Source organism: Castor canadensis, chromosome 1, assembly GCF_047511655.1.
Source record: "Castor canadensis chromosome 1, mCasCan1.hap1v2, whole genome shotgun sequence".
In the NCBI taxonomy this organism is placed as follows: domain Eukaryota; kingdom Metazoa; phylum Chordata; class Mammalia; order Rodentia; family Castoridae; genus Castor; species Castor canadensis.
The window spans coordinates 77,889,414-77,914,085 of record NC_133386.1 but is presented as its reverse complement, the minus strand read 5'-3'; the positions used below and the strand labels follow the sequence as shown (position 1 = coordinate 77,914,085).

General features: G+C 35.5%; 1 protein-coding gene across 11 annotated transcripts in view; it reads right to left on the bottom strand.

Annotated features, from left to right (window-relative positions):
• Positions 1–24,672, bottom strand: part of Snap91 (synaptosome associated protein 91) — a 133,937-nt gene that overhangs the window by 30,111 nt on the left and 79,154 nt on the right. For 6 of the 11 annotated variants that reach the window (XM_074078775.1, XM_074078758.1, XM_074078784.1 and 3 more), the window contains exons 11-21: positions 23,090–23,117; positions 20,124–20,233; positions 17,491–17,609; positions 12,730–12,747; positions 12,419–12,586; positions 6,389–6,496; positions 5,493–5,756; positions 5,188–5,265; positions 4,953–5,024; positions 4,457–4,540; positions 2,906–2,989 (exon numbers count right to left, since the gene is read on the bottom strand). In XM_074078775.1, the coding sequence (XP_073934876.1) occupies positions 2,906–2,989; positions 4,457–4,540; positions 4,953–5,024; positions 5,188–5,265; positions 5,493–5,756; positions 6,389–6,496; positions 12,419–12,586; positions 12,730–12,747; positions 17,491–17,609; positions 20,124–20,233; positions 23,090–23,117 (1,133 nt within the window). The remainder of the gene's footprint in view (positions 1–2,905; positions 2,990–4,456; positions 4,541–4,952; positions 5,025–5,187; positions 5,266–5,492; positions 5,757–6,388; positions 6,497–12,418; positions 12,587–12,729; positions 12,748–17,490; positions 17,610–20,123; positions 20,234–23,089; positions 23,118–24,672) is intronic. The other 5 variants (XM_074078793.1, XM_074078780.1, XM_074078803.1 and 2 more) reach the window with 4 other exon arrangements.

Here is a 24,672-nt window from a genome sequence, read left to right as displayed (position 1 = left end):
GTGCTTGTGTATCATTTTCAGTTTTAGTCTGATAATTTTATTATCAGAGCCAGTAATATAAGACTAGAGAATTCTTCACAAAACACAAATATTTCTCTCTCTTTCTTTCTCATTCAAATCCTAATTTGAATCTGATCACATTTGTGGGGTTGTTATCTTTGATTTGGCTTATTTATTCATTTTAAAATGTTCTTTATTTAAACAGACTTTGGCCCTAGAAAATCCCTCCCCAGGTGAACACATATACAAAAAGTTTCACTACAAATTACCATAATGTAGTACCCATATATCTATTTTACTTGGTGTACATTAAATAAAAATATTTAATATATTTGAGTAAAAACTCAAAAATACCTATTTTTTGGCTAGATTACACATAAATGAATGTGACTGATTTTGTATTGTGTATCAGCAGGGTTTGTTTTAGAGACAGAACTAGGAAAGCTCACAGGATGGAATATATTGATATTTCATGATTTTTAGTAAGAACATGACTTTCTAATGTTTTGATACTTGAACAAGTATGAGAAATATTTTTCTGTAAACAAAACAGAGGAAAGTATGAGATATTGGCCTCCTACATTAAACGTCAGAATAATTAAAATTTCTTTCATTTGGATATAAGGTGAAAGAAGAGTTGTCTGTGATAAGTAATTCAGGTATTCCTATGTGTCTAAATTAATTTATAAAAATTGTTTTGGAAGGGGGAGGGGGATAAAGGACAATGATGGAGGGGGTGAATTTAACTAAAATATAAGCACTTTTGCACATATATTTATATATATTAAATATCAATTTAAATAGAAAAATGAAGTAAGAGCTCTTACATAATGTAAAATTTTTCCCATCATTGAAAGAACCATTAAAAGATGCAGCGAAAGAGATGGAAGTGTACAGTAAATGAAACCTAACTTTCATCACCAATTTTCTCTTCTCTACTTTGTTTTAGTAAGATTTCAGAATGGACAGGTCAGTAGAAGGTTATACTTTCTTTTGGTGAAATGAGCTAATTGGTACTGTTTTGCATATTTCTCAAAACTCAGGTGCCTGATGTGACACTGGCTGAAGGTGACAAAGCTTTCTTCCTTGGCTTTAGATCCTATCACATCCCCTAAGATTAAGCACTTGGCTCTGTTATTGACCTCTGACTTGGAATTGGATGGGAACACTCTCTTTTCTCAGTTCCCTTTCCTGAGATCTTTGGAAATAGGGTTTCTTAGGTTCTAAACCTGGAGGACATTTAAAATCAACAAGATCATTTATCCCAAATAGCCATTTGAACTATGCTATTTTTGTGCCCTGTTAAAGTCTTATTGTTGGACAATAAAAATCTGAATTAAGTATATTGGTTAGTAAGAGTTTGAAAGTTTTTGTAGCCAATTTAAAGCTGCCATAAAGAATATCTAGGCCAGGAGAAAAGCCAGACAAGCTAGCAGACTTTTTTTTCAAGTAACCACTGGTGGTTTACATTAGGGGTACTGACTCTTATCATATTTTAGCTTCCAAAGAAAACAGAAACATCATAGTGAAGCTATGTTTCTTCATAGCTTAAGAAAATACCAGTTGGCAGCCACTGGGATGAGAGGACTTGGCAAACAAGACTGTCATGTTTGATCAAGGAGTCTGGACAGGATGGGAAAGATAGGAAAGAACCATTACTGCCTCTGGGAAAGACTCACTTGACCAGACTGAATAACCCATGGTGGAAAGGTTAGCAGCTGGGCTGCCACTACTTCCTCCAGCTTCTTGAGGAAAGATTTGACCTCAAGTCAAACTTCCTGCAACTCTGAAGGTTGACAACATTCCTTTAGGATCTGCCATTACTTATTACAAGTCCAAGAATGAAAGTTCCTTATTCTGCAAGATTGTTTATTGTATTACTTATAATTCATGGACAGCTACACTTAAAAATGAGAACCAGTCACTTTATAAAGGACCACACAGCTACCAGAGTATTTAAGCTGAGAGACATGAGTTGTGATAGCTTCCCTATGCTGAGGCCATCCACACTCTCATCAGCCCCTAGCCAACCTTAGGAACAAAATGCATTCTTTGTGGTGAGTGGAGAGAACATAAGAAGCTGCATCTGAGTGTCTGCAGCCTCTGCAATACCACTTCTGTACTCCTATTATGCACCCTTTAAAAGTCAGAAGGAGGTTAGCATCTCGTGAGTTCCACCTTGAATCTGAATCTAAACTTTACAGTGGGGTCTTATGATTGGCAGTTTTCTAGGTCTGACTCTCATTAAGCACATTTTGCCTTGTCCACAAGGAAGACGGAGGCTTGACTTATACTATCCATAAGTCCCCAAATTGTTCTTTTATTCTGTCTATACTGTCCTAGCAGTAAGAAATGATCCTAGGAAAATTGTTCAATCTATTCCATTATGGCCCTGATGAGTTGGGATCACATCATGCATTTTCAGATGAAAAAATGATCAGCCTGTTTAAAAAAGTGACATGTAGCAGCAGCTTTAATTCAATGGTAGAAATCTGTAAGAAGTTTCTAGGATCATCCACATATTATAAAATCAATTGTTAAGCACCATGGTACATTTTCCCACAAATTCTTTCAAAAAATATGAGCATAATCACTGTAAGATAAAAACCACCACACAGCATTTTACCTTTCTAGTAAATAAAAAGAAATATGCTGAAAGAAAATAAGGCAGATTAGGAGGATCCAAGGAACCCCAAGTGTGGCTTGTATACAATTGCAACTTTAACTTCATAAAATCTTGAGAAATAATCAGGATTTCTGTTACATTATGCCATACTTTTTAGTTTTATGTCTTGAAAGGAAAAGAAAAATATACCTTGCAATTTATTTAATATCTTTCATTTATAAAAATATACCCAAACTTAACTTCTATAAAATGCCATTTTAATTTAACTTAATTAATTACCAGCTAGTAGATCTGCCGATGCTGATGAACTAGATGGAGGCTGAGGTGCAGCTTGGGGTTCAGAAGTACTACTTCCAAATGCATCTATTCGTTATCCATTAGGCAGCAAAAAAGTAAGAGAGTGTAAACTGTAAGTAAAATAGGCAACTCAAGTGTTATGCAGACATGACATTCTGTAAGGTGAGCTTGTCTCTCATGCACAGGTGAAATGACTGGGTGAACTGAATTATGCTCTGAACAGTTTATTATATATTTTGAGACAGAATCTTGCTATGAAGTCCAGGTTGTCTCAAACTCAAGATCGTCCTGCCTTAGTATTCCAAATACTGGGATTACAGATGTGTACACTACATGTAGCTCTAAACAGTTTATTCTTTCAAAAGGGTCATAAAATTATTTAGGAATTAAACCTCTTTGTAAGATTAAGAGAAATTTTTTAAAGAACAAATCCTTTGGATAGAAGGCGTGGCTCAAGCAGTAGAGTGCCTGCTTTGCAAGAACAAAACCCTGAGCTCAAACCACCATCCCACCAAAAAAATCTTTTGGACTAAATCCTGTCATTTATCAAAAAAGGACTGAGATTTTAAAATTTTTACCAAAGGTAAAACAGGATCTTCTTATTTAGGACTCTATTATAAATAAACTTTTAAGAAATCTAATAAACCCAATTCAAGCAGCAGCAATTTTACTTGTCCAGGTTCATGCTAGAGCACTTCAGGGCCACTCTGAAGCCCTGAGTGTTAGAAACTATGACCCTTTGAACTCTCATGCACCAATCATGGCATATATCATGATACTTCAATGTATAGTAAGTACTCAATGTGGGAACATCTTGCAAAGGAGGACACTTTAGCCCAGAGGCATACACATTTATGGGTACTCATGAAATAACGTCAGACCTCTTTCCTTAAGTTTATTGCTTACAGAAGACCTTGGCTGCATCATCCAAACGAGTAGTTTAAGAACTAATTCAATGTATCTTCCTGCTTTCAGATAACATATGAATCAAGAAGAATGCATTTAGATCAGAAAAACATTTTTTCAGTTCTCTAGAAGGATTTTAAAACATTAAACTGAATGTAAACAAACCCTGTAGCATAGTGTGTGATATTGAAAGTTTATGCTTTCAGTTTTGACTGACTTACTTGTTTTCAGTTCTCAATCATCTACTTCACGTTTATATTGCTTTTAAGAACTTAAGAATGTTAATGTAGATCACAGATCAGGATCACCAAGGAAGAATAGTAGAAAGAAACTGCAATCAAGTGATTATACATTAGGATGAACAAAAGACTGAAAATACAAAGACTTCAAGTGAAAAATTATCTGGTTTTGTTAGGTCATGCACTGAAAATTATGATGAATTTATGAGGATGAAGATGATGACACAGAAATGGAAAAAGCTTTTAAAAACATAAATTTATATGTAAGAGACCAAAATAACTTCACAATAGTCAAAAGAAAAAAAGAAATATAATGAAATACAAATCTAGAAACTATTGTGAAAAAAAGCCAAGACTCTTTAAGTGTGGAAGGAGGAGAGATACGCACCCCCAAAAAGGTCTATCACACCTGAAGATTCCACCTTTGCTGGAGAGGCAGTGGCTGCAGGAGGCGGTGTTGCAAATGCATCCACTGCAGAGTGAAGCACAGAACAGCAGAACGTGCATGTCACCCGATGGAAAGGAAACCTGAGCCTGACAATGGCCTCTTGGGATTTCATGGTTAACTACAGGCAGGGAGATTGCAGACAACTTTAAAGTTAATAAAAGTCAATGATTTCAAAAGACATATGTTCCAGAGCAAAATATGTGATTCCTTGAGGTCAGAGGTTTTAGTGTGAAAAGAAGCTTTCCCTTTTCATCAGTCTTACATTTGAAATATTAACCCTCATCAGCTATTGTGTTGGTTCAAAGAATGAGACTGTTTTTCTTACGTGAATTTTGAGTTTAAACAAACATAAAATAAACCCATACGTCATATTGGCCTCTCTGCATGTGACCCCTATAGGACCACTCGGAAAGCTTGACCTTGGCAAAGCACTCACCGGATAAGAGGTCAGCAGTTAGAGAACTCTCAGGCACAGGAGAGGCCCCTTGTGGTGGAGAGGAGAAAGCATCTTCCAAAAGTGAAACAAACCAAAACCAAGCAGAAGTAAGTAGCAGAAAGCTGAAATCAAAGTCACAAATCTAACAAATACATTACCCCAGGTGAGCACAGAGAGCTTAATCATGAGAACGTCTAAGGAAAGGAAATTGAAAAAAGGGTTGCTTTGGTTTTACCTGTACCAAACAGGTCTATGCTAGGAGCAGCATCCAGCTTAGGCGCTGCAGCGACTTCAGGAGCCGACTCAAATAAATCTAAGACCAAGAACACACATTCCTTTACTCAACCTGAAAAGCAAGCCTGAGACAGTATCATTTCTCAGTTCTGAATTAGCACTTTGAAGAATTCTAAGTAGCAAATGGCTTCTGGAGAACCATTCAATTACACAGTATTCATGCATTAAGAGTAGCATCTGCAGTATATCTCAAGGACCAGAATTCAATCCACCAGTGGAAAGGAGTTCAGTAAAACAACAAATTACCACCAAAGATATCTAGAGCAGGAGGAGCGGTGGTGGTGGCGGTGGTGGCAGAGGTGGTGGTAGTGGCGGTGGCAGCAGCAGCAGCGGTAGTGACAGCAGTGGCAGCTGCAGCGGTGGGAGCAGGAGAAGGAGCAGTTGCGGGAACTGGAGGGGCTGTGCTAGCTGTAGGGGTAACTACAGGAACGCTGGTCTCTGGTGGCTTCATTGCAAAAAGGTCCAGCTCAGGTGCAGCCTCTGCACTACCTTCAGACGGGGCAAAAGGGTCTTTTGGAAAGGGAAGTAGAGACACAGAGCATCAGTCAGGAAAGATGCAGGAGACAGCATCATAACTACAGGTGAGAGACACTTATACACGTTTACACACTAGCTAAGCCTCAAGCTGCTTGGATTTAACTACTATCCTATTAGCAGGGGTCAGTGACTAGGATGTTTTTCTAAATAAAACAGAAAATGTAGTAAGTACCACAAGTTAGAAGTCTAAAACACTTTGCAGAGGGTGGTGAAGTTAACCTTCAGTCTAGGATCAGACATTACCATCCTTCAAACCCCTACTTAATCTAGTCAATTTGGTAGCTTTGAAAATTTCATTAAAACATGCCAATATATTTGAACTCAATGTTACAAAAGAATACAATATAGCAATAGAAGGGGAGAAAACATTAAGAGAGCATACTTGCACTAACAAAAATTGTCAATTGTGAGAAATTGTCAATTTTGATAAGTATGCACTTCGTTGTCTTAATGTTTTAAGTGCTGGCAGTATTTGTTCAGTTATGATGAATGACAGTTTATACTCAGAAGAAAATAAAATTAGAAAAACATATGGCCACATCTAACTACGAAGGCTTCACATTAGGACAGAAAAATAACAGACTGGCTCGTGACCATGAACCCACCATTTCCTGAGCATGCATCAAGTGCTGCTGCTACAGGGGTTGGGGCAGCTGGTGCGGTGGCCCCTTCGGATGCTGCAGGGGCCTCCCCAGGAGAAGCTGCAAAGGCATCTTGGGTGCGGTTTTTAAGACAACAGAGATTAAAGGAATAAAAAGAGAAGAAAATATAGTAAAAGAACCAAGTTAAATGGTGCAGAAGGCTCCCTTATACAACGTGAGTTTTCGCATATGCATCTTTATTGCCCATGCATGGTTGGCAACTACCCAACAATCTTCTGCGTGTCTAGGTGTTAGTTAACATGCAAGTGGAAGTGTCGATGCTGCTAAGGCCTGCTAGGATCCAACCAGAGTCTCATTGTATAAGGGCTCTGAGAAGCATGTTTTATGTATCACTGGAAATTAATGGATGTGAAAATTAAAACAAAAATAACTTTATCATGTGTTTTAAGACATTAAACTTTCATGTCCAAGTGATATCTTTGCACAGTGTTAGTATAATATCTGACTAGTGACTTTTAGTAAACACTAATGCCTTCTTTAATGCAAATAATACTGAATAAACAATGGCAATGAAAGCAAACGTTTCTAGTTTAAAAATTTTATAGTCTAGTACAGACAAAATCACAGTTAACATGAAAGGTTTATTTGACTACTCATAAATGTTAAATATTTACTACCCTTGGAAAGAATCTTGAGACATAACCAAGGACTTATTTTAAAGAACTAAACAAATAACCAAATCAGGGCATGATGCTTAATGTCTCTACTTCTACTTAAATTTATTTTCAAATATCGTATTTTCTAGTTATTTGGAAAATGATCTATTTCCAGAAGATTAAAAATATAATTTCATGTTTTAATACTTAAAGTGTATTATTATTTGTAGCAGAAAGTCCATGAACATACAGGCAGGCTCAGTTTATTAATATCTTTTCTTTCCTTCCTTCTTGTTTTGTGGTGCTGGGTTTGGTGCATGCTAAGCAGGTGCTCTACCACTGAGGCACATCCCAAGTCCTAAATAGCCACTTTATACATGGCTGATATATACAAATGCTTTCCAATGCATTTTCTACCAGCAAACCATGTTAGTCACGGTAAAAGCCCTAGAGGTTGCATGGAAATTCTTTTGTTTCAAAAATACAGAAGGAATGAAGCCATCCTAAGTATGAGAGGCCTGAAAGAAGAAACCTTGAAAAAGTAGGAACAATGCCACTTGCTACTAGACTTCCATCCTAAATGCTATTTTCCACAGTATCTACTGGTGTACCATACAATACTGATCCTCAAACATTAAAAAGAATTTGTCAAATATGTTTAGAAAAGGTTACACAGTATATCTCCTTTCTCAGAGATTTATTGAGTATATTATAGGCTCTAGGAATTCCTACAGCCAAGACACTTGTTTCTCAGTTTAACCCAGCAGGCCCAAACTGATCTAAGTGTGAAGCACATTTTAGTTACACCCTGAGGCCTAGTGGTTCATGGAATAAGAAACATTAAATAAGAGACTCATTTGGATAAAAGGTCCTTTATAAAAGCACAAATAGAACTGCAGTCTATTTCTTACAGGTTAATTTGATCCGATTGCTTCTCTGAGCTATACTGAGGGAACACATGTTGTGCTGGAGGTCAAGGAAGAGATCAAATAAATAACACTGGAAAACTATAACAAGGGATAGGGCTACCTCTCAAGATATTAGAAGACGTTGTGCAACATGAAAACCCTAAGGAGGAGGCAAAGGAATACAAGAAAAGGGTAGGAGAAGGTTAGGCAGGCTCTAAATATTCTGCCATAAGTCAGGGCTGTTTCTTTTCTTTTTTTTTTTTAAAATCCCTATACAACCTGGAACAGAGACCAGTAATATCAGGAACAGTAGAAACAGAAGTATCAGTCACATTTTGGGCATTATTAAATTTAATTCCCAAAACTATTTTGTGACATATAGAGATAATAGAGCTCGAGTATAAAGATTTAGTGTTCTTACCACAAAAAATGATAAGTGAGGTAATACGTATATTAATTGGCTTGATTAAGTGATTCCACAAAGTATATGTATTTAAAAACATCATTATGCACATAACAAATATATATAATTTTTACTGGTCAATTGAAAAATATGTACATTAAAAAAAAGTCTGGGTGACTTGACCAAGGTCATACAACCAGCAAATGGCAGAGTTAGGATTTGGTCCATAGCTATCTGCCTGAGCTTTGTGTGTTTAGCCAATATGTTGTAGTTATAAACTGTGCTATACTCTTATACTACTTCCTCCTCTATAATGATAATGTATAATGCCAGGGGTCAAGGAGATATTCACAGGGTGACCTCTTTCCTATATTTATAGCTTTATCCTCAGGAGAGGTTTCTTTCCCCCTGTCAGCAACATATCTCTTTCAAGGCTGCTCTTATTACTTAAGACCAAACACTATGAACTTAGCTCTCACCTATGCCTGTCAAAACTTTTCAAATGGTAGGCAGGAGTACCAGCTGCTTCAGTCCCCCATTGTATGAGTCTTCCCAGCCCAAGAGAAAGAGCTGTGAATGAGCCTCACAGTGGATTATGCCACCCAAGTCATTATTGGAATGTAGTTATGAAAAGGACATGGAGTGAGGACTCACCCACCGAACCAAGCCTAGTCAGACCCCAGGAAGGTAAGAGAAAATAGAATTGTGATGTTGTTAAAATAACAAAAAACAAAGCAAAAACATTCTAGTTTTCCCCCACTATCTGTTGTAGCATTATCTCCCAAGTGCAAACCAAAGCTTTCTGCAATTCATTTTTCTTTCCCTCATCATCCATTTACAGTTCATTTCTATATCCTGCCAATTTTTTAACCAGTGCTATTTCTAGGAAATGCACACTCCTGCTGGTCTACAATTATGGGCACAGACCAGGACTTCACCAGCAAGCTGAAAGCAATGCTGAAGACCAGTCTTTTTTTTTGTTGTTGTTGTTGTTGTTCCTAGCACACTAAAAAGAACTTTCCTCTTAAACTTTTTATCACATGATAAAGTTTTACCTTTCCCAAGACTTCTGGTAACTATTGTTTCCCCAGGTTGGACTGCTTTCCCTTTTACTCTAGTCACATAAGCCATCTATAAATCTCGTATGTAGCACAAGGCCACAACTGTTCTCAGAGTCATCATCCTGGTTTCTTTTCTACCCTAAAGTCTGTGGATTATAAGGCTCTTACAGGAAATCTAGATGTAAGTGTTTATATTTAAGTATTGGTTTTAAGGAAGGTTGATCAGCTTAATTTGTTAACTAACATGTAGAAACAGAAACAGCCTTGTGAGCTGTGTTCTTTGGTTTCTCAGCTGCTTTAGTCTCATGTGCACAGACTACCATCCCACTAAGGCTTGCCTACAAAGTGACCTAGATGATCAAGAGGGCACCCTCGTGGATATGGTGAAGAATTAGCATCAAATTTAGCATTTTTAGAATCAGCATCAATTTTGCTGAGCAAAACCCCATGTTGCTACAAACCAATGTATTATTGCTAGTGAAGTATGCATAAATGAAAAATGGTTTTAAGTGTTTTGTCTTTTATTTTTAACAATCTTGTATCTTTTACTAAATTTTCAAGCACTGTCTTATAATCTTGTTCTGCATGGCCACAAAAAGCAGGTTATAGTTCTTAAAAATTCACCTTAAAAATAAATCATTTGGTAAATGAAATATATCTGAAAAGGCATTTGTAATGACTTAAATGAGCCACTTACATTGAAGTGATAAGAACACTATATGGACATATGAATATTTCTGCTTAAAAATAACAGAAATTTCCTACTTTCTAAATTCATAATTCAAATATGAAAAACAGAAAAGTTAAGTGCTTTAATATTTTTATTCATGATGTTAAATAGCTATTACTTCCGAAATTGAAATTTATTAAGCTTATTTCTAAAGAAATCTATTTATTTGCTGTAAATATTACATAGAACTTCATGAGGGTATGTTTTAAAGTTGTGTAAATAAAACATAACTGGTGCTCTTATTAATCTGGAGTTCTGCCACTTGTCCATTTTAAAGAGAGAAAATATTTGAAAATGGCCACACACAATGGCCAAAGAGATTTAAGTGTAGGTTTTTCTTTAAAGGCAAATAACTAAATGATTTCTTATAAACTAACAGAGGCATAAAAGAAATTAGGGAAAAATCACTGAAAACTATAACACAGTGACACATACAGGCTCCTGCCTTGAAGAATAGAGCTTTTAGAGGCCAGGAGACACTTCACAGAACTATGCAGGTCAATAAAATAAGTGTGACAAGACTTGAAGAGGCACTCATCTTTATTTTTCAGCCAGACAACCAGAAAGGATACTAATGAAATCACAGGGGCAGGCCTGTTTTTTGGCTTTAAGTTATATGACTCTCTGTAACTTTAGTCCTTTGGATTTGGATTTAAAGATATAAAGAATGCCATCGTGAAAATATTTCCAAACATAATAGAATTTTTTCTGCTTGACAAATATAGTTAAAGCAGTAGTAAATGATAAACACAAACAACATAATGGCCCAAAGAATATTTCAAAGACGTATCTTAGACTTTCTTATTCTAGGAGGCTATGAGGGAAGCAAAGTAGAATTGATTGATTTTTTTTAAGAGGTAAGCATATTCCTTGTAGGTGGAATACAACCCAATTATCTATATTGTAAAAGTATATAAATGTTTCAATATAAAATTGTTATCCAACCTGTCCATGTTTTCCATTTTCCTTGCAGTTTTTCTGTTAACGTAAGCTTGTGATAAACTACTTATACTGGACACCAATAATGGTGTTGGAGAGATGTAGGGTAAAAAAAAAAAAAAAGGACCTGATTTTATGAATTTCAGCTAAAACTTAAATTTCTCTCTCCAAAGATAGAGGGCCATAAATGAAAAACTAATTTTCTATTCCTAGTAAAACATCCAAGGGTCTGCCATCCCCCTTCCTCTGTTGTTGAAAAAAACAGGTTTCTCCCTTTAGGAGCGGGAGTGTAGCAAGATGACAGAAAATTTCTTTTGTGAAACAGTGGCAATAATGCCATGTCAAGACTAGCGTTACTTATCTTGGACAGCCTCAGAGAGCAAGACATGGCATATAGCAGAATGGTATGTGACTGTGTAAGCGTATGTTCCCAGGGGGACCTTAATTCCACTAGAGCCTGCCAAATCTCTCCTGCCCTCACCATCATTTGCGTCCTCTGATTTCTTTCTATATCCTCAAAATGCTCTGGGAAAGATGTTATATGGTAATGAAGAAACACAATACTATAATGAATATAACACCACTTGGTGTATGCATTTGATATATGCCCTTCTCTAGATTTGGACACCAGCTTCACTCAGATGGGAATATATAAACAAACTGGCTTTGGATGGTTTATCAGGTCCAGACATATTATAGGGTATTTTACTAGGTCAGAATTTAGATTTGCATGGAAAACACATCTCTAGACAATCATTTCAAAGACTGACCTAAACCTGTTTTCAATCAGCATGTCAAATGTGGCTTCAGACATTCTCTTCAAGTTTCAAAGTCAAGATGATCCAACTTTTTACTTGGACACAAAAAGCTTAAAATGTAAAACTAGGCATATCCCTAAACTCTCTGTAGAGGCATCCAAATCTGAAGGATAAGTTTTTGCCCTAAATATTAAAAAATGATTTACACTAGGATGGCCCTCTGATATTCTCCAGATATTCTCTGGGTTAGCCTGAATCTGACTTAAAGTCTGTACACTTACAGAGATACTGCAGGGCTGGAGTGTATATGGAATGAGAGTTCTGGCAGCAACTTAAATCCAAGTGTAAAGTCAAATGGGCTTTAAGTACTGCAACGGCTGCTATAAAAGCACCAGAATTAAGTGGAGAGAAAGTTGATGAATTCAGCAAAGACAAGTATATTTTAATGAACATTGAAAAAGTATTTAAACACTTGGCCATGCTGTTATATAATGTAATCAGATTTAAATACCTTATATCTCAGGTAATTTTAGCTGCCCTGAAAGGAAAATTAAGAGACAGTGATGCAACTAACTAACCTCCAAAGAGATCCACTTCAGCAGTGACAGCGGTCACAGTTGTGGTAGTTGAGGCAGGAGCTGAAGCAGTTGCAATTTCAGCAGTTGTAGTAGGAGGGGTAGGTTCTGGAGCAAATGGGTCTGAAATCTGTGCTTCAGAGGGAACAGAGGAAAGTGCAGCCAAAGAATCTGTATTTCAGCAGAGGTGGAGAGCAAATGGAAGAGAAGGAAAGTACAAAAGATAGACCAGACTCCACAAAGTCAAAATGAGGACAGTTAACAAGACACAGAAGTCTCTCGAAAGAGAAGTTCAAAAATAAAGCTATACTCACCCTCTCCCAAAAGGTCTACTGATGTCCAGTGTGGGCAGCGTATGAAGAAATAAGAGCTAAAGCTGAAACATTCAACCAATATCCAAGCAAGGGGTGGCACAGACAAGAAATTTTAGCTTTGTGTGCCTTTTGTAATTAAAACATAAATGTATTCCTATTATTATGAAACCTCCAAGCTACAAGGTACTGAAAGGATTCCCTAGACCAAGATTCCTATGTTAAAACTGAGGGCAAGGATGGTCAAGACACTTACCTGAAGTATGGCATGCACACTGTAACAAGCTCAATGTATTTCCTAACAGATTTACCATTTCATCTGCTTTCACTGACTGTACTATACTATATAACAACATGAAGAAATCAGATGAACTTCATCCATTCTCTTATTTGATGTGTATTTACATCTGGAATACTAGAGAATAGGTGGAGGCTTTACGGGAGCTGCAGTTTATATAATAGAAAATACCAAATGCAGTCTAAGAACCAAATGCAAGTTTTTGGGGTTAGAAAAAAGAAACTCTACCCTAAGCCATTTTCTTTTTCATGAGTTTCACATTAGTAGATGTTTTTCAGTGTGTTGTATAATCTTGACACTTATAAACATGATGATAATATACGAGAATTATTTTTAAGATGTAGGTGAGAGATTATGAGGCATTAAAATGTTTGACGTCAGCAAGCCTCTGGGAGGTCCCTACTTCCTTAGTGTTCACAATAGACTTACCATTAGCATCCTAAACAAAAACCGACAGGGGTTTTTAACTCCTGTCGGTTTTTAACTCCTTTTAACAGGGTTTATAACTCCACAATGACTTTAAGATGAGTGCCTGCTGGTATTCTATACTCAGTTGTGTGTGTGAGGTATCTTAGATCTCATGTTTGAATTCATGAATGCCATTGGGAGTTTATTTTAATCATGAAGAACTTTTATTGAAATTCATTAAGGAGCTATTTTTTTTTCAGGACTTTAAAAACAGTATGAGAACTAAGTAAACTGAACTTTCTAGAAGACATTTAAAAATCAGAGAAACGTAAAATTGACATCGAAAATAATCACATTCATTTAACACCACCCCCAAGTCAAACCAGGCCTCCCTATTTTAACCTCTCTCTCTTTTGCTTTTTTTTGCTGTTGTTCTTGGCATTGGGGTTTGAACTCAGGGCCTCATGAGTGCTAGGCAGGCTACCACTTGAGCCACTCCATCAGCCCTATTTTAATGTCTTGCCTATTTGTTAGGCATACATTCTAAAATTTAGAGACTAAAATCAAGATTCTTCCTAACCAAATCTTACATATTTCATCACAATACTAGAAAATTACACAGAGTAATTAACATTAGCAAAGCATTAAAATTTTAGGGGCTGGGTATATTGGTTTATGCCTTTAGTCCCAGCTACTTGGGAGGTAGAGATCAAGAAGATTGTGGTTTGAGGTCAGCTGGAGTAAAATGTGAGACCCTACCTGAAAAATACCTAAAGCAAAAAAGAACTTGGAGTGTGGCTTATGTGGTAGAGCATCTGCTTAGCAAGCATGAGACCTTGAATTCAAGCCTCATTATTAGCACGGGAACCACACCCCCCATTGCCACCCTCTTTTTAACATGGGAAGAGGTCATAAAACCTCTTGTAGTTAACAACCCACATGGAAAATACTGAGTTGTATCACAACAGAATATTATCATTCAAATGCATGTTGGTAAATAATTTCATTTCTAATAAAACCCTAGCAGTAATCATGTATTTCCCAAAGGGTAGAAATTTTACTTTGAGCATTTATAAAAATTAACTATGTGTTTTCCCACTTCTAAGATATATAGAAATATAACCAACTTATTCACTTATTTTTGCTCCTGACACATGAATTTATTATGAAGAAACTAAAACACTATCCATACTATAAAGTCCAAGGTAGGGATTTACAAACTCTTTCTCTTGCAGTCAAGTGTGCTCACTACTAGCCACACAAATGCCAAATTTTAAATGCATCTTTTCTTTTGTGGTACTGCAGCTCTACACCAATAAGTAAAAAACACTATCATTGCAATATGTCCCCTGAAATGGGAACATATGTCAGTACCTGTAACTCCCATGAGAAATTCATAAACAACTGAAGTGTCCTTGGTCCTTGAAAATCAAAATGCTCTCACTATCATAAATGTTCAGATAAGAACATCCCATAGGGTTTTAACATTTGTATTTTATTGTGTAGCTATACAAAATCCAACAACAGAAGTGGCTTGATGATATTAAGATTGAGGAAATGATTTTATGTTTTTGCTTGGTCAGATGTGCCATCTCACGTCTTATAACTCAGCATCGTCTTCAGCCACTACTGCCTATCTATGGGATAAAGCTGAAAGGGAAGTACCTATTATTCCTCATTGCATTTTGGAAGTCTACTTCAATCTTAAGACTTAGAAATTAGAGAATTCACTTATTATTTTCCCCCTAATCTTTGTATTGGTATATAATGCTGGAGTTCTGGATATTTTCTGGAGACAGAAATACTGTCTAATCATCAAAAGGCCATCATCCAGCTCTAAGTCAAGGCTTCTGTCAGCTTACAGTTGTCTTTTACACCAATGGTGAAAAAGTGCTCCCTCTAGTGGGGTAGATTTGAAAACAGAAAAGCAACTCAAGGGTAATGACAAAACTCACAAGTCACTAAATAAGTTCTAAACATTACAAATGATGACCACATCCTGATTAAAATGGTTGAAAGAATGAAAAAACAACACATTCATGTAAGGATGCAAAGCCTTAAAGTGCTAAATTCTAAATTATAAAGTTTTATTAAAATCATATGTATGAATTTTATGGCTGAGAAAATAAGGATATGGATTTTAAAGGTTCTTAAACAAGAAGACATAGTGCATTGTATAAGACATTGCCATAATGAAAATAAATTATTAGCAAATTGAAAAAACTTTAAGATAAAGCCCAGAACAAAAAATCTCTTTGGCAATATTTTTGTTCACTGATTGAAATTTAATGAAAATAAATGACACTTAAAGAACAATTTTATTTTAAAAATTGATAGTTGTAGCCTTAGGAATTGAATGTTTCAACATAGGAGAAGATTTAAATATTTAAAATGGAAATAAACTAATATTTAAAATGTTCATATTTATAATTATCAACTTTGTTTCTGAACTGGTTATCTTTCTGTTATTTTTAATCAAAAACCTTAGAAATAAGATCAAGAAATTATAGAATGTAGTTTTACTATTCTAATTGATTTACAAGTATTTGTTTTATTTCACCTCATTTCAAATGCATTTCTACGTAGCTACTTCTTTACATGCCCATCTCCTTTCTATACTTTGGGATTTCAGAATACAAAGGTTAGGAGAAAAAAGTAATAAAAAAATAAAAAACCAGTAACAATTGTGTGTTCTCCTTCCCACCACCAATCCCATTTCCCTTTTATGGTGTCAAGGAGACCAAGGCTGGGACAGACTCAGGGAGGACTTTATGAAGTCCCTTCTGGCTCTGCCTTTGGAGTTTCTATACCCATCTGATTCCCAGATGCAGTCAGTGTTCTACACAGAATCCCACAGGGATTCTCTGAACCCAGTGTAGCTGTGATTTCTGGCCCTTGACTTTGCAATAACAGTCACTGAGGTGCAACGGCTTCTGCAATTCATAGAAAGCTCCTAGCCAGAATGTACTTATGATGTTAGGTGCATACTTTTTAATAATCCCACTAATTAAATAATAGTAATTATTTAATTACCTAGGGTAATGTAACTTCATTTGACTTTGCCATTTACTGTTAATTAAGGACTCAGATTCTGAAACATTATATTAACTTATAGATCTTGTGTGCTAGCAATGACAGTAATTTGTCTAGAAGAAAAAGTAACCTCAAAGTCATGATTTTTATTGCCCAGCAGGATAGTAACAGTTTTGAGTCTATCTAGCCATCTTATGCTAACGCTCCACTTCACATTCTTATAAATACCATGGTCCTGCAAGTGCTCTGAGCCAGATTTACCATGTCACTGCTTACTAAGTCTTTTATCTATGTTGATTTTATAGTTGTATATTTTATGTTTTAAGTTTTGTGAAAATTTTATTGGTAGTTTAAATGCAGTAAAGCACAGTATTCAAAATAATTCCATGTAGTTTTGAAAATCATGCAATTACTTTAATTTTATATTAGTATTAAACTGTTTTAATCAAATTATCTGTAAAAGGTTGATTTTTCAGAGATTCATGAATCAAACAGGAATCAAGTATTCAGGTATGATTTCTCCCAGTCAGTGTAGTATGGAGCTTTTCTGTCACAAACAAGAATTTGTAATAGATTTCAAGTGCATGAAGTCAAATGCAAGGTAATAAAACCAATTCAGACTTAAAGGGATCCAGGAACTATGCACGACACAACCAAAGGAGAAATGATGCCTCAAGGACCCTCAAAATTCCATGGGAATACTCCACCCTCTCAAGTTGGACTCTCTAGAGAACAACTGCTAAATATAATCAGAACGGTAGAATCACAAAGAAAAATGCTTCCTTCGTTCCAGCTTTTAAAGTGAACACTGTATGGCTACTCAGACATTTCTGCTGTATTATAGGTATTTTCTCTGCTCTCTTTTAATATGTATTTCCATTGGTAGATGCTGTTCTTAGCATTTTCTCTCCATGTTTCTAACACCATTGTGGATAATCAAAAGGCAAATACCACACTTACAGTCCTGATAAAAATATCCACATAAAATGGCCAAAGAAATGGCAGGCCTGTTTGGTCCTACTCACCTCCCCATGCAGTTGCTCCTCCAGCAGGTGGTGGAGGTGCTGGTGCAGCAGCTGCTGCTGCCCCTCCAGAAGTAAAGTCTGGCTGGAGGTCCAGGAGATCACTCGATGGTTTAGAAGCACTGAAAGGAAAACAGAACTTCAAAATCAGATTTTGAAATGTTATAATGTAAAGCTGGTTTAAAACAAAGGCTTATGTAGAAAACATCAAAGGTTTTGGATATGTTAGGTCCAATAAAAGGATTGGAAACTATTTTTGTAAAGGTACAGAAAGTAAGTGTTTTAGGCTTTGAGTGGCCTCTGTTACTACTCAACTCTGCCATTGTAGCACGAAATAAGGCACAGACAAAGCAGGAACAAATCAACAGGCCTTTATTCCAATAAAACTTTATTCATAAAAGCAGAAAATGAACCAGAGTTGATCCACAGGTAGCGTTCTATAAAATCATAACCTTGAGGTTATCTTTTTTCTATTGTCTAAATATTTTATATAGGAAAAAATTATGTCTTGAGAAAAACTCATAAGCCAAAGAATACTAAAGTAAATAGTCAGTAATTTTAATATATAAAATTTGCCTGTAAGAGGATGCCCCTAAAATGACTTCTATATTCTTTATTTTTAGTTGGTGCTGTACTTTTCAAAGTTTCTTTATCTGCGTAAGTTCCAAGTAGGAGCCTAAGTTTTGCTATTCAATCTATGGGCTCCAAACTAGCAGTATCCAGGGACCTTGTCAGAAACACAAAATCTCTGGTTTACCCTGTATCCACTACATCTGAATCTTTGTTTTTACATGATGCTCTTAAGGTTCACAGGTATATTCAAAGTTGAGGACGTTGGCGTAAAGGTTACCAGACCAGACATCAAGCTGACAGGGTTCTGGGCTCCATATCCATCTTCATAAAAACAGTTCCATCTTTATTGTTTTTACATATTAGGTTTCTAAGTACTACATATTTTTTTGTGGTACTGGGGATTTAATTTAGGGCCTTGTACTTCCTAGACAAGTGCTCTGCCATTTGAGCTATGTTCTCAGTCCTTTTGCTTTTTAGTTTATTTTTCAGATAGTGTCTTATACTTTTGCCTAGGCTGGCCTCAGAATGTGATCCTCCTACTTCTGTCTCCCAAGTAGCTGAGATTATAGTACCACCATGCCTGGCTCAAGTAATATACTTCTGAAGAAAGTATTCAGCTACCTTAAAAATATTTTAAGCCTGGTCTGGTGGCTCATCCCTGTAATCCTAACATCTTGGGAGGCTGAGATTTGGAGGACCCTGGTTTAAGGCCCAGGCAAAAACTTCATGAGACCCTATCTCAACCAGTAGCTGAGCACAATGGTGTGAACCTGTCATTTCAAGCAATGTGGGAGAATGAGATCAGAAGACTGCAGCTCCACGTCAGCCCAGGGAAAAAAGTTAGCAAGACCCCATCTCAATTGCAACAAGCTGGGTATGGTGGCATGTACCTGCAGTAACAGAAGCTTAAAGTAGGAGGATCACAGGCCACGTCAGCCTAGAAAAAATGTGAGATCATATCTCCAAAATAACCAGAGCAAAAAGGACTGGGGGTGTGGCTCAAGCAGTGGAGCACCTGCCTCATAAGCATGAAACCCTGAGTTCAAACCCTAGTACCATCAAAAAAAAAAAAAAATCAAAACTCCTAAAAGCATTGCCTATTTTTGATGTTCATTTCATAAATACAGTTGGATTAAGTAACAGAAAAGGAAAACATATTTAGCATTAAGGGTATTAAGAGCTTAATCAGGACTGGAGGTATAGCTCAGTAGTATGCCTAAGGCCCTGTGTTCAATCCCCAGCATTGCAAAAAATCGAAAATAAAAGGTTCAAGCTTTCATAAGAAGCAATTTGTCTTCATGCAAAAGCAGAAAGGACTGGTTTTACCAAGCTTGCTTTATAAAAATCAGAACTAAGCAAATAAAGACTAACACACACAGTTAACACGGATACAATACATGGATTTATTGCTCAGTTCAAAATTCAAGTCTCCAAATTTAAGCATTCATAATCAGAGTCACAGATAATATAAAATGAGACTAGAATCCTCTCGAGGTGAAAGAAATAGAGTTGGCCCCAAATTAGTATTTGAGGAAATCCCTATGAGTTAGTGACTTATTGTAAGCAGCTCTCAGATTTCAGAGTGTACAGTCGTCCCCAGCTTTCTCAAAACTGCTCATGTATGGATTAGCAATATCAAAGGCCTCGTGTGACCAGCAGAGTTTGAGTTCCTCAAATATACCAACTAACCAGCCTACAACTGCAAGTTCATTGTTGGTTTTTAAAGTCCTTTAAAACACCTTTAAATTCTCCACGAGAAGAAATTGATTTTAGTAGACATTTTCCATGTCAGCTGGTATGAGAGCCCGAAGTGTGTGCATGACTCCTCAATTTCCTTTCCTGAATGTGTGATTGGTGCCGCATAGGTCTTTTTGATGACTTCATGATTTAAGTAACTATAAGAGTATAAAAGAACTTGCTGTATGTAGCAAAAAATAATCCCCAAACACAAATTATTAGGATTAGATTCCATTGGCAAAGTCAATTGAGCACTGTACATAATAGTAAAACAAAAACCTAACTAGAATATGAATAAAGAATTCACTGTATACTCATTAACGAACCTGACTGGGACAGGCGCAGATGCAGTTGCAAACAGGTCAACCGGTGGAGATGTGTCTATAGTTTTAGCTGGTGTAGAATTAGGAGACGTGACGGTTGTGACTGGAGAAGACTGAAAGTGAAGATGTACAACACATTCTCATCAGATGTGAGTCTACTGACACAGAACAGCAGAACTTGCACTGGGCAACCTATGACATCTCAGCAATTATTATTTCTTTGGATAATTCCTCATGGGAGAAAAACCTCAAGAAAATTTGAAATCAAAAACTATAATAAATAATCACTATTGGACAAAACATGCCTCAAGTTTTAAAAGTTAAATCTCATGTACATAAAAATTTCAGAAAGAAATTGGCCTGATTTTACAGTGACTTTTATTTGTATATTTAAAATCAAAGCTAAATGTATTTTCTGAACCTAAAATTATTGAGAAAGATCTTACTAGCTGTCCAAAATTCCAAAAATTATCAATTGTAATAACTGCTATAAAATCAAGGCCATTGTTTTCTTCTTCTCATCCTAAATAGATTTCATATAAAGGCTTCTCAGATGACTTAACAAATAGTTCACTGTTGGCAGAAAAGAATTCACAAGCAAGATTTAAGTGCCTGACAGCTTGAGGATATTGTGACTATATCCTATCACTCTAGGAAATAAATAAAAAATAAAAGTGAAATCAAAACCTTGTTTTCCAGGAATTTTTAAAAAGAAGCTAATGGTCAAATAATATGTTAAGAAAATTTTAAAAATTGTGTAGGAACTATCCTAATTCTATTTTATCTACTACATTTAATTTCCCTTGTATTCAGAAGAAAAAGATTACTGGAACATTTCAGTCTACTGATACTTAACTTGTAGATGGGAATGAGAACAGCAAGTAAAATATGTGAACACCAAGGTAAGCAAAGACCATCAGTTACTGCCATAACTAGACATTTGATTTCAAACAGAACAAAATTTAAAGAAAGTTTAATGAAAGAGTAACACTTTTATGGAAGTGCTGGGATTTGAACTCAAGGCTTTATGCTTGCTAGGCATAAAGCAACAATCCCACTTGAGCAACAATCCCAGTTCCCACTTTTTCTTTTTCAGTTATTTTCAGGTAGGGTCTCAGTTTTTTCCCCCTGGACTGGCCTCAGACTACCATCTTCCTATCTCCTGCCGCTGGTGTAGCTGGGATTATAGACATGACCCACAATGCTCAGCCCTTATAAAGAACATTTAAAAAAAAAGAATAGATGATAAGAAATTTATAGGAAATTCCAGGCTTCAAAATTACCTGCTTAATATTTATTTATCCAAGAATATGGCTAATTGAGAAGTCAAAATTCAATAGATACATAATTATCAAACATTCAGTATTTCAAGAGAGACAAACACATGCATAATGTGGATATTATTGCTTAGAAAAATTGCAACTTAAGCCTCTGTCTTCAACAAAAGTTCAAGTTTTCCAAATAGAATACAAAAGATCATCAATGGAATAGAAAAAAACTAACTAATGTTAATTACATAATATCCATTGACAACTCCTCTAAAAAAAGACTTTTATTTGTAACAAACATATGCAAATGAGCTTAGAAAAGGTGACATTATGAAACAACATTGAGAATCTTAATGACCACAAATACTACTACCAAAATGAACGTAGCAACGAAGGTCTACAAAAACCCAGCAAAATGCCTGGTAACCATAATCTTGGAGATATGAGACCTAGGAAAACAGAATCAACGAAATCCTATTGTTATAAAAAGGAAATGTCAGCAATATTTTATTTGGCCAGAATGTCAAAACAGATCATCCTAGAGGATGTCACAACTTTACCGCACTGTACCCAAAATTCATAGGTTGGAATTTTTCATATAGACATAATTGCTTTTAATTTGGCTTTGTGTCAGAAAAACAAACAAACAAACAAAAAAACAGAAAGTGTTCTGCCTGTTTGTCTACTTTTATTGTTTGTTCAAGGTCCCGAGGAAATCTTAGGCAGCCATCCAGTCAAGCACTGGCATAGTACATAGTATATGACAGCAAATACACAATGGAAATCTGTCAAAAAGGAAAGAAAATCGGGTACATTTTTGCTGAAAGATTCAATGGCAAATAGGGTTATCATTTATAACCCTAATCCTGTCCTTCAGCATGCTAAAAAAGAGATGTGGAGATGAAAAAGTTACTGAAATTTTTGTAACAGACTACCTACCATTAAAATATCCAGAATATGATGTGTCTTACCTATCTCATGGGATTGTGATTTAGAACATATGAAATGGCTTTAAAACTAGTAACACATTACACCGACACATTTATTTTCAGTTATAAATATATGAAAATCTCTATTTTACAAACATTTAGCTCCAACAGAAGGCTAAATTAAATAATTACTATATTGATCTGAGAAACTAATATGAAGGAGAATATATAAAAATGTAACTTACTTTTTCCTAAAAAAATTTAAATCATATGACCCAGCAATTCTACTTCTTGGTATATTCCACAAAGAATTTAAAGTAGGGCCTCAAACTGATATTTTTATACTTGTGTTCACAGCAGCATTACGCATTATATCCAAAAGATGGAAACAACTCAAGTATCCATTGATAGATGAATGAACAAACTGTGGTGCATAGGTACAATAGAATATTACACAGCCTTTTAAAAAATGGGAAATTTGGCACATGCTACATCACCAAACCTTGAAGACACATTAAGTAAAAATCACAAAAATATTACCCACTTACATGGAGTACCTAGAATAGTCAAATCAATAGAGACAGAAAGTAGAATGGTAGTTTCCAGGGATCGGAGGCCAGGACAACTGGGTAGCTATCGTTTAATGAGTACAGATGTCCATTTCTTGAAGGTGAGAAATGTGTGTTGTGATGTCCACAAATCAATATGAAGATACTTAATGCCATTGAACTGTATACTTAAAGATGACAAAATGGCAAAAAAATAAACTTACCTTACTTAAGGGAGAGGGAGCACCAGATCTAAAAGCAACATAAGAATACAATTGTAGAAGCTTTTAAGTTTGATATCACAATGTCAAACATTAAATTGTTTTCACATAGAGTTTTTTAAAATAATGGTTAAGTTATTAAAGTACTTTTTATCATTTTTGAATATATTAGTTATACAAAATCATGGGTTTCATTGTGACGTTTTTATACACATGTATAATATACTTTGATCATATCATTCCCCCATTACTCTCTCTTGTCCCCTGCTTCTCTTAGTCCTCTTCCTCTTCCCAAATAATATATTTTTCCTTTTTTATTCAATTGTGATATCTTCGTCCAATGTTCCTAATGACTTAATTTCTCATGCTAGAAATTCTTGAATTCAAAATTATTTTCTATACATCTAGCAACTGAATCCTTGGGATTAACCATTATTGACTAAGTCCTCCAAAAACAAACTGCCTGAATTTCGATTTTTAAAAATTGCCAAGACTTGGGAAGGAGTATGCTATTCACAATCTAAAAATTGCTCTGGTTTATTATCTTAAAAAGTTAGAAAACTCACTAAGGTTAATACATATCATGATCCATTTCATCATAACTGTGAGATGTGAGACATTAAAAAAGGGAACCCCAGGGGAAAAAAGATCCATATAGGCCCTGAGTTTGAAATATGACTCAACACTCATGTTCATACTCCTAAAGTTTGTGTTTATTTTCATTGCTGCAATAGGAAAAATATTCTCTAGGAACAATATTCCCATCATTCTGTTACAACTAAACGGAGCCTGAAAAAAAACAGAAATTTTGATGCTTATTTTTAAGGAAGAGAGGGAATTTAGGAAGGAGTAAAAAGGTTTTTAAGTCACATTACTTGTAGCACTGACTGTTGTATCTCCTATTTTTAGCAAATGCCTTGGAGACAATTGTCACATTTTACTAACTTGAGACAAAAGTATATTTTAATAAGAAGCTCTATGGCAAGGATGGCTTTCCAGTTATCTACAGAGAAGATATCACACTTAGTAGATAATCAGCAGAAAGTAACTAGTATTTTGTATAATATTATGACTTTTTTTTTACCAATTTACAATATTATATGCCAGATGAATATCTCTGTGGATAAACATTTATCTGTAACTATTCATTCCAAAGGATCTACTGAAATAAAGAGATACAGTGTTCTATGTATCTATAGAAAGTTACTTAGGAATCTAAAAATCTAGGACAGTATAAGGTTGAAATCCTTTAAAATGAGGTTTTGGCTAATAGTTTCTCTACTTCCACCATTTTCCCTTTATAGATATGGAAAAGGAAGGGAGTTAAATTTATATAAAACCTAAGAAAATAATAACCTAAACTCTTAAAAAACAAAACAAATAAAACCATGAAAGCCATTTGACCTGGTAACTTTCTAGGAATAATTAATTTCTCTTTCAAGAAAGTTTCATGAACCAATTCTTTGTGGTACAGACACAATGAGACATGGAGAACTGAGAATAAGCAAGAACTTTTAAAACATATTTCACAACCAATACATAAAGGTTGATAGCATATCTTCTGCCCCATAGCAAAAATAAAGATA